The sequence below is a fragment of the Gavialis gangeticus genome, unplaced genomic scaffold, assembly GCF_001723915.1.
Source record: "Gavialis gangeticus isolate Ggan-Ray unplaced genomic scaffold, GavGan_comp1, whole genome shotgun sequence".
NCBI classification, from domain to species: Eukaryota; Metazoa; Chordata; order Crocodylia; family Gavialidae; genus Gavialis; species Gavialis gangeticus.
In genome coordinates, this window is record NW_017729027.1 from 51,426,768 (window position 1) to 51,436,891 (window position 10,124).

Here is a 10,124-nt window from a genome sequence, read left to right on the forward strand (position 1 = left end):
CACCGTAGACCACTGCTTGTGACCCAGCCCTCTACCTCCCACTTACTTGGAGATCAGCAGATACTGCAAAGGGAATAGATAGAAAAAGGGGGGTGCTAGCACCCTAGGGTTTTCACCTCAGCTTCAGCAGAGAATAAACTGAACACTACAGGTGGTACAACCCTAAATATGACACTTCTGCTACCATGGCTGGAGCATGTTGCTGATAGTCTGAGCTGCCACAGGCTGGATCTAGTCTCTTTGTGGGCCAGATATGGCCCATGGGCCACAAGTTGTTGACTCCTGTTCTCGAATCTTAGGGTGGGATTCACAAAAAAGTATATTGGCATTTATAGATGCGCTCTGGGGAGAGGTGCACTTTAATAGCACAGCTTCAAGAGCAACACTAATTAAAAGCACCCGAAGCGTCACATGTATCAGCATCCCTACACTGAAAAATGGTGGCAGGATGCTTTAAACTAAAGCTCATCACCCTGCTGACATTTTTCAGTGGGGGGGATGTTGATACATGTGACACTGGAGTCTGCTGGAGTGCAGTAATTATCATGCTCCAGCAGACTCGATTGAGCAGCCTCCCTGCCTGTGTATAGGAGCCCTCTGTGCACTGTGCCTAAAATGAGACCTAGGTGAAATTTAGGTGCCTAGGTTTAAGAAGTGATGCACAGAAACTCTGTCTATCTTGCTAAAGCACCTGAGACCCATCTTTAGATGCCTAAAATTCAGCAACTACATGAACCCAGCATAAGCTCATTTTGGCTTAGCTGAGCTTCTAGGTGCCTATGTCCTATATAAGCCCTTTTGAGATTCACCAGCTAGACATCTCTGCACCTGACCAGACCAATCCAGCAGATGACTTTGTGCCTCCTTAGCACCACTAGGTTTAGCACTTTCCTTGGAAAGCTTTCTCTGGTGGTGTTGAGCAGATTCTGTTAAAAGCCCAATAGCCTGGTGGACAGAGACGTTATCCAGGAAGTGGGGTCCTGGTTTCTAGCTGAGGGGGAGTCAAACCCATACCTCTCACCTCCCAAATGAATGCCTGATTGGTCTGATCCTGGACAAGCACCAATTTCCAGGATCAGGAAAAAAGCAATATTCCATGCTCAAAATGGGAGCTCTGTCAAAGAGCCACTTGACAGAAACCAGCCTGTGCTTTGACATGTGACATGTCATGAAGAGCAAACTGCACCTCTGACCCCTTTCTTGGTCTGCCTTGTATCCACCTCTATCAGGAAGTGGGCCTCTTGCCATCTTGTGATCTGGGGTAGACTTGTGATTCTCCTACTTATGGCCCTGTGGCTTGGACTATATCCCCTGTGGACCGGTTATGGTTCTTCAGCAGGTCTGACAGTATAGGGCACCTACAAGTCTTCCCTTTAGGCATTGTGAATAGTAGTTAATACACTAACCAAACAGCTTTTCCAAAACAGAGTATTGCTTAATTGTACTTGGAGGAACAAAACTGAAGTCAGGGGTGCTAGGAATGCTCAAAGCAACCTGCCGGATTGGGCTGGTCATGGCACAGAGATGCAGAATACCTAGTTGGTGGAGCGCTATAAAAAGAGATCTTAACACAGCAGAACCATCCTGGGTAGGCTTATCTTCCCCTTGGATTCTTAGAAAAGCCCACTAAGTACACAGCCCCCCATGAGCAGCTCCCAATAACTGCCTCCCCATTTTTTTTCAACTTTTAGTCCTTTTGATCAGTCTGTTCCCATCCTCAGCAAAACAACTGCATAAATTTGCCAGGAGCCTGCAGACAGCATCCTTACTGCTAATAACTCAGATATTATTCCTTAACCTACTGCCCTATTTGTCAGGAGGTGTCTTAACTGGATCCATTGGTAATAGCTTCCTGCTGGTTTCTTGACAGGTCAAAAATTAACAAACCCCCACTATGCATACAATACATATTATAAAAAAAAAGTCATATGGCAAACGTTTCCCATGACCTGTACACATACAGCTTCCACTCGTGTTCCTTCACAAAGTGAAAAATGACTCCCTCTCTCTCACCAGTGCATCTAAGTATTTCAGAGATATTTAAGCCATGCTGCTACTGTTCTACCAAGCTGCCCACAACCACCCAACACAATGGAAGTGCAACTCTCTGTACTGCATTTCTACCACAGGGGAGCTTTTGTGACAGTGCAGAAAGATGCAGTCTTTCATTCTAGTGACCCAGGTCTACCCTAGTTTATAGATTTGTAAGGAAAAGAATGTATATACTTTCTTGTGGTAGCAAATTTATTCCTTGTTAAAAGGACATTAAAACACACATGGTCATCTTTCCCAAGGGGTGAATTCTAATGTGAAGGAAACTGAGGCGCTGAAGACACAGACAGGACAGGACCAAAGTGCCCTTAAAATATTATATTTGCAAGTGCCTTTCTCCTCCTGCTCCAGAGCAGTGGTGTCCAAATTGGGGTGCACGCACCCCAGGGGGGTGCGCAAGATGATCCACTGGGGTGTGGGAAGAAAATATTAGAACTTCTATTTCAATTTTTATATATAAATAAATATACATATAATGGGGGTGTGTGCTCAAACATTTTTTACTGATAGGGGTGCATGATCAAAAAAGTTTGGAGACCACTGCTCTAGAGTAGCAAGCCTGGTCCTGAAGCCCAGTCTCTCCAGCCAGTCAACACCAACTTGCAGTACTGAAGCTGAGCAATTTTTAATTTTTTAAAATTAAACTGTCTAAAAAATCCCTTTAATATCAGATTTAGGGACTCATTTCCACATTCCATGTTCATTCTATCCTCTTAAGCTGTAATAGGCCTCCTCCCACACCAAAACCGGGTATTGGCCTATGTGCTTAATGCCTGTACTTCCTCTTTTGTCTTCCTGAAATAACATCACTGGTAATGTATTGTCACTGATGGCAGGCCTTAAATCAGATGCCAGGATTCCTGCTGCCATTGTTCAGAAGGCCTGATCCAGAAACCACTGAAGTAAATGGCAAGTTTCTATTGACTTCAAAGTGTTTTGGAGCAGGCTCACAGTGAGCTAGTAAGGAAGTCAACCAGTCAAAGGTATAACAGCAGTTCTGCATCCTAGATGGTGCAGGGGTCACACCCATAGCAGCGAGCTGCCGGAAATGACGCAGTGGCTGGGAAAGAGGCAGTTGCTATTTTGTGCCCCTTCCCCACAAGTTGGCACCTGGGGCTGGTGCCCCAGTCCTTGCCCCTTAGTCACCGCCTATCACTCCCCCACTCCCTCCTGTAGCTGCTGCAGCAGCTGGGGTCTCTGGAGTGTGGCAGCACAGCAGGCCAAGCCAGGCAGGTGAGCCTGCTGCCTCCATGGCAGCAAGAGGAGCAGGGAGCCCAAACTGCTCACACAGCAGCAGCAAGGGGGAGCTCATTCTGTCCATGTGGTTGGGAGCTCTGCTGGCCATGTGGTGGGAGTGCTGGGGAGTCCCCACCCCCGAGCATACAGCACACATGGTGTGCAGCTCTGGGCTTGCAACCAGTGCACCACGCAGCCCCCTGTTTTAAATGGCACGAAGTTCATCAGCTGGCATTCATTTTACAAGGTAGGTTATTTAGTATTCACAGAACAAACTGAATGCTGTTCTGGTTTCCTGCAGATTGCTACTGCTTTGGGTGTAGTACATTAACAAATACCTATTGATTCTGATCTAGAGTATAGAATTATATACAACGCATTAAACACTGAAAACTAACATACTTGTGCTAGGAGTATGGTAGGATTGCCATATTGTTTTAGAAATACTAATATACTGTACCAGCAGGGCCCTCCTATTGCAAAAAAGCTCTGCTTTCCTCTGGTATAGTAAAATCACTGGTCACAAGAGTTGACTAGTAAGCTGTAAAGGTACTGATGACATTTTATTGATTTAAATGTATCTACATTTGGGGCTTATGCTCATATAGCTGCTTCAGTAATTGGTCCAAGGTCCTTTAGCAAGGAAGTGGCAATTGTTCTGTGCTCAAGGTATAGAGGGGATGCAATTTCTGCCTGGAAGACTTTATGCCTAAAATTAAAACTTGCAAGTCTTGACTCCAAGTTGTTTAAAGTGCATTTAAATCACAAGACAGACTGCCTCCTACAGAAATATGCAAGTCAAAATAAAATTAAAATGGTCACGTGCCATGCAAGAAGCTGTACTATAAATGTACTCATCTAATGGAAGGAGTATTTTGGACAGTAGTTACTTACCTACGATGAGTAAGAAAACTACCGCTGACATGTCCTGAGCCATCACATCCTGGAGTCGGACATGACATACCTTCCGTCTTCACTGACTTCCAAGAGAACTGTGAGCCATTTAAGTACCCATCCTTTTGCCTTTTGGCAGCTAGCGGGCACCCTGATGCACTGCGATGGGATGCATATTTTCCAGTTATATGACCCTGACCATCACAACCAGGAACTGGACATCTGGATAGCAGATAGATGAGATAAACTTTATTGTCTTGCCATCATATACCTGGTAGCCTCTACAACAAAGTCAAAATAAACCTGACATGAAAAAAAAAGAAAAATCATGCTCTAAAAAAATCTAAGATTCCCCTTATGGAATACTGTGAAGCATCAGGCTAAAAGAGCTTTGTTAATCTGAAAAAAAAGATATGTAGCTCTTCGGTTCATCAATGACAGAGATACTAATCAATGGCAAAGCCCCAGGCTTGTTCGCTTACAAGAGACATTGTGAGATACATGTTTGAAATGTAGATGTTCATCATGGCATATACCACATTGGATACCACTACTGAGCTTCAGTGACCACATAGTGAAATTTGCTACAAAAACGCTAAATTTTAAAAGTCTTACTTAGTAAAATTCTAGGTTCAGTTTTAATGTGTATATAAAAACTAAAGGGACTAATTTGCAGTTATGGTAATGTTGTCAACTTAGGTATCAGTTACACTCTCGCCCCATTTAGCACTAAGAAGTTAGGTAAAAGATCATGGGCCAGATTTGCAGAGATGATAAACAACCAGAAATGTTATTGGGCAGCGTGCTGAGTGCCTTCCACATTCACTGATTATGTTGCTATTAGAACCTCATGGGATGGGGCCCAAAGATTTCAATCAAATTAGTTTTTGGTGGTCATCAGGTGCACAGTCTTTCTCATGATTTGTTCCTATATATATAAAGGACCCTGCATATTTTTAAGAAGATATTTAATTACCAATGTTAATAGGGGTAGCTTTCAGTATTAACTATTTAAGAAACTGAATTTACTATTCAGTGTGTTGCTGTTGGAGTATGTTTTATAATTTAGGAAACTGAAGCAATCAGTTTCATACTCTTGTTATCCTGCTGTCAAACAAGGCTGCAATATTTGGAATCTAATCCTGGAAGGTGCTGAGAAGTCTCAATGGGAGCTGAGATCACTGTACCTTGCAGAGAAACACAGGCCAACATATTCACACTTGCCTAAAGTTATGCTGAACTTTTGGCAGAGGTGATATCTTTTATTAGACCAACTAATTAGTTGCAAAAATTTTGTTTTTATTTCTTGACTAAAGTTAGGCACTTGCTTTCATTTCTAGGCACCTAAACTATAAGGTTTGATTTTCAGATGTAATCATGCACGCTGTTTCTTTCTTTTTCCCATTAAACACTTGTTCTGTATAATCATAGTTGGCCTACAGTATTTTCTTACTCTTAAAAAAGAGAATGAGGAGGTTTGGGGAGGCAGGTGTTTAAGTGCTTTTTGCGTTTCCCATTAAAAGAAGTATTCAGAGGGTCAGATCTTCCCTCAGTATGAACCAGCACAGCTCCTCTGACTCATAGACTAGTCACTGAACTCAATGGAGCTACTCTGCAGTGGCATAACTAGGGTGGATGACCAAGGCAGCTGCCCCAGGCTCCGACTTGTGTGTGTAGGAGGGAGTGGGGATGGGGCAGAAAAATATGGCTGCTACTGCAACCAGGCAAACACACAATTGGCATAGTACCAACTGGAAGTCATTGCTCCAAGTAGCAGCTGCGCCATGTGCTCTGGCCATGTCATGACACCTTTCTTATTCTGATTTATAGTGGAGAATCATATATAGAGTACCATGATTGAAAACAACTAAACATAGGTCATGTGCTTTGGCGTACCTTTCTTCTTGAATTACTGTGACAAATACAACAAAGTTCAAGGTAAAAAAAGTAGATGTACCTGATCTCATAAAACACATAAAGGCCATGTGGACTAAATTTGTACTTACCTAATTGGCTCTTGATCTTCTTTGTCTTCCTTGCTTTGTGCTATCCTGATTCCACTTTTCTTTGCTCGTGGACAACCTGAAAGACTGAATGAAGATAATATTTTACAGCATAATTCCTTATTTTTTTATAATTTTAACAAGGGGATCTATAAAGGTATATTCTTTCCACATGAAATACTAGTAGGCTAGATTCTGCTTTTTTGTTTTCAATAGTATTAGCTCAGGTAATTTAAAGAGTAGAGATAGCTGGCAATACATAACCACAAGGGGAATCCAAGTATCTATGTTTGTTATAGCAGGCTGAGTCTTGGAGTATTTTGCAGGCTACACACAGAAAGCCCTTGAGGAGACAGATAAAAAAGGTATTACAGTCTGTGTCTGATGATCCCTCCGGCTGACACAGCAAGTAGAAGACTTCAAAAATAGTAGGATCCACAGTTTTATGACCAGAAAGATAGTACATTTGTTCTGGTTGTGAAAGAAGGAAAATAAAATGAAAAAAACAGGAAGGATCTTTAGATTTCTTGAACAGGGCTAACTGAAATCACTGTCATTCAAAGTCTTTTAGTGCAGGGGTGGCCAACCTGTGCCATGGGTGCCACAAGTAGCATGGGCAACCTCTGTGTGTGGCATGCAGCAGGCTGGGGAGGGGACAGGTAGTACAATGATAGGTATGGCAGAGAGCAGAAAGCAGAGCAGACAGTACAGAGTATGGAACAAAGTGGAGCAGCAGCTTGGGCTGATAACATGGGGTCAGGAGCAGAAAGCTGAGCAGCAGACCAGATAAGGGAAAAAGATCGGCGTGGCACTTGGGGAAGTATTCCAAGTTCACAAAGGAAAGGTGAAAATCTAATATAGACATCGCTAGTTAGCTGGTAAAACTAGCATTTATTAGACACTAAAATGTGCTCAGCACTGTACCAGATGCAAAGGATTTCTCTGACTGCAGTCTGCATAAGTTATTTTTTCCATATAAGGCATAGGTAATGTGAAAATTAATAGATTTTACTTGCAGCTATGCTGAAAAAGTCTGGGAACACCAGAATAACTATTCAAAGACTTGAAAATTATTTTTATGTACATTGGAGACAACTTTATGCATCCAAAACTGATGCTGAATCTTAAATGTAAATGTTTTTCAACTTAAGTATATGGATATGAAAGGAGATATTAACTGAAGAGACAGACAAGCATCTGAACGCCTTTGAAAGTTATGACATGAGAGACAAACATTGCTACAAGTGAAAACAGACACAAAGCAAAGAAGAGTATTAAATGGTCTATTTTCATCAGAGTGAAAAGTTAAGAGTGGGATTCCTCAAGGTTCCATCCTAGGCCATGTGTTTTTATATAATATATGTATTAATAAATTATAATTATAATTATAAAATTCTTAAAAATGGAGGCAAGTGATAAGGCAGCAAAATCTCCAGATAATAGAAATGTTATGTGAGTCTGTAGAGGACTGTGAGGAACTTGAGACCTAAACAAGCTAGGGCAAAGAGCAACAGAACTGCAAATGAAATTCTGAATTAATAAATACTAGGTAAATTATATTAGAGGGAAAAAATAGTTTACACTTTACATGGTTCCAATTTAACTGCATCAGCTCAAGAAAAGGACCTAGCCCTCATGATTGATAGCTCAGTGAAGACCTCTATTCAGTGTGCAACTGTGGTCAAAGACATCTAAAAGGTCGTTAGATTATATAAGGAATGGAATGGTAACAAAGCACAAGAACACAATAATGACTTTATCCATCTCATTGACAATACCGTTTGCAGTACTTGTCACCCTGTTGCAAAAAAGCATATTGCAGAACAAGGGGATGATAAAAGAAGCAAGGTAAGAATGAACAGAGACCTGAAAAAATAAGCAAAAACTGAAAAGATTTGGAATATTTACCTTAGAAGGGAGATGATTAAGAAAGGTTTGTCCACATGAACAACAACAGGAACAATTACATTAAAAGGTGAAAATTTTAAAACCAATAAAGGCAAATACTTTTCTACAAAATGTAGATTAAGCTGTATAACTTATTGCCCATCACTGAGGCCTCCACAAAGATTCCAGGAGGTATTAATAATTGATACCAAGAATATTCAAAAGTAGAATTGGTGCTAACAAAACTTGTAAGGAAGGGATCTATAAGTCTCGTGCTTCCAGGTTTAAGCAAATGTCTAATCCTTCATAGAAGGAGAACTAGTACAGTTGTACATCATCCCAAATCAATCTTCTAGGTTCCTTACACCTTCCTCTGAAGTACTTCACTCCTTTGAAGTACCTTGTACTAACCATGTTGGTCCTGGGGCAGTTTTGTTCAATATCTTCATTAACAATCTGGAAGATGCGATGGATTGCATCCTCAACAAATTTGCGGATTGCACCAAACTGGGAGGACTAGTAGATATGCTGGAGGGTAGGACTAGGATTCAGAGTGGCCTAAACAAATTAGAGGATTGGGCCAAAAAAATCTCTTGAGGTTCAACAAAGACAAGTGCAAAGTCCTGGACTTAGGACAGAAGAATCCCATGCACCACTACAGGGTTGGGACCTGTTGAGGGTTACACTCATATTCAGAAGCTGAATATGAGTCAAGTGTGCCTTTGTTGCCAAGAAGGCTAATAGCATACTGGGCTGCATTAGTACAAGCATTGACAGCAGATCGAGGGAGGTGATTATTCCTCTCTATTCTGCACTGGTGAGGCCACATCTGGAGTGTTGTGTCCAGTTTTGGGCCCCACACTACAGAAAGGATGTGGACAAATTGAAGAGAGGGCAACAAAGATGGTTAGGGGGCTGGGGCACGTGACTTACAAGGATAGGCTGAGGGAGCTAGTCTTATTTATTCTTTAGAAGAGAAGACTGAGGTGGGGATTTGATAACAGCCTTCAATTCCCTGAAGGGTGGTTCCAAAGAGGATGGAGCTGGACTGTTTTCAGTGGTGGCAGATGACAGAACAAGGAGCAATGGTCTCAAGCTGCAGAAAGGGAAGTTTAGGTTGGATATTAGGAAAAACTTTCTCACTAGAAGGGTGGTGAAGCACTGGAACAGGATACTTAAAGAGGTGGAGGAAGCTCCATCCTTGGAGATTTTTAAGGCCTGGCTTGACAAAGCGCTGGCTGGAATGATCTAGTTGGGGATGGTCCTGCTTTAAGCAGGGCCTTTAAGTAGATGACTTCCTGAGGTCCCTTCTAACCTCAGTTTTCTATGATTCTTGTTCAGAAGCGTGATACCGAACCAGATGGACCTTGGCTCTGATCCAGTATGGCACTTCCTTTATTCCTATAACTATATTTTCAACAGGATGGATCTATGTTTTGATTTTCATGGAAATTTTCATTTCACAAAAAAGCCATTGTCTACCTGAAATGCACCATGTTTCGACTATCCTGTATTTTCCCCAAGTTTTAGCAGCATGAATCAATAACACCATATCATTTTAATCAATTCCAAATTCTGCTCTTTGAGGTAAAGCTACTGTTTCTCTGCTGAGTTCAACTTCAAGACTTAGAGCAGAGTTTCACCTGAAGTTCAGCTTGGGGGTTTCTTTTGTTTTATTTTGGGTTTTTTATTATCTTTCATGGTGATTATATAGTGTTAATATTTACTATGCTTTCTGCAGTAAAATGCAGCGACTACTAGCATGTAGGTTCCATACTGATGAGTACTGCTTATACATAGTAATCCTTCATACTACTTGGCTACTGTAAATCAGACTACTATTTTTCTTATAAATGAAAGTTCTGAATTTCAAACTTGTGTGTAGTAGAACAAGCAACCTGTAATGACAACGTAATTCATCACATGCATCATTGTTATTGCATCTGAAAGCTAGATTGTTAGCAGAATTTCCTAGTGAAGTAATATTGTTACTGGACAGCTCTGGGTGCATCTATATGTGATGCTATGTCACCGTAGCAATATGGTATGGTG

General features: G+C 41.5%; 1 protein-coding gene across 13 annotated transcripts in view; it reads right to left on the reverse strand.

The window, feature by feature from the left end:
* The window catches only part of MYT1L (myelin transcription factor 1 like), a 709,345-nt gene that overhangs the window by 58,402 nt on the left and 640,819 nt on the right, over window positions 1-10,124 (reverse strand). For 12 of the 13 annotated variants that reach the window (XM_019520651.1, XM_019520649.1, XM_019520647.1 and 9 more), the window contains 2 exons: window positions 6,189-6,272; window positions 4,183-4,404 (listed from right to left, as the gene is read on the reverse strand). In XM_019520651.1, coding sequence (XP_019376196.1) covers window positions 4,183-4,404; window positions 6,189-6,272 — 306 coding nt within the window. The remainder of the gene's footprint in view (window positions 1-4,182; window positions 4,405-6,188; window positions 6,273-10,124) is intronic. The other variant, XM_019520650.1, reaches the window with a different exon arrangement.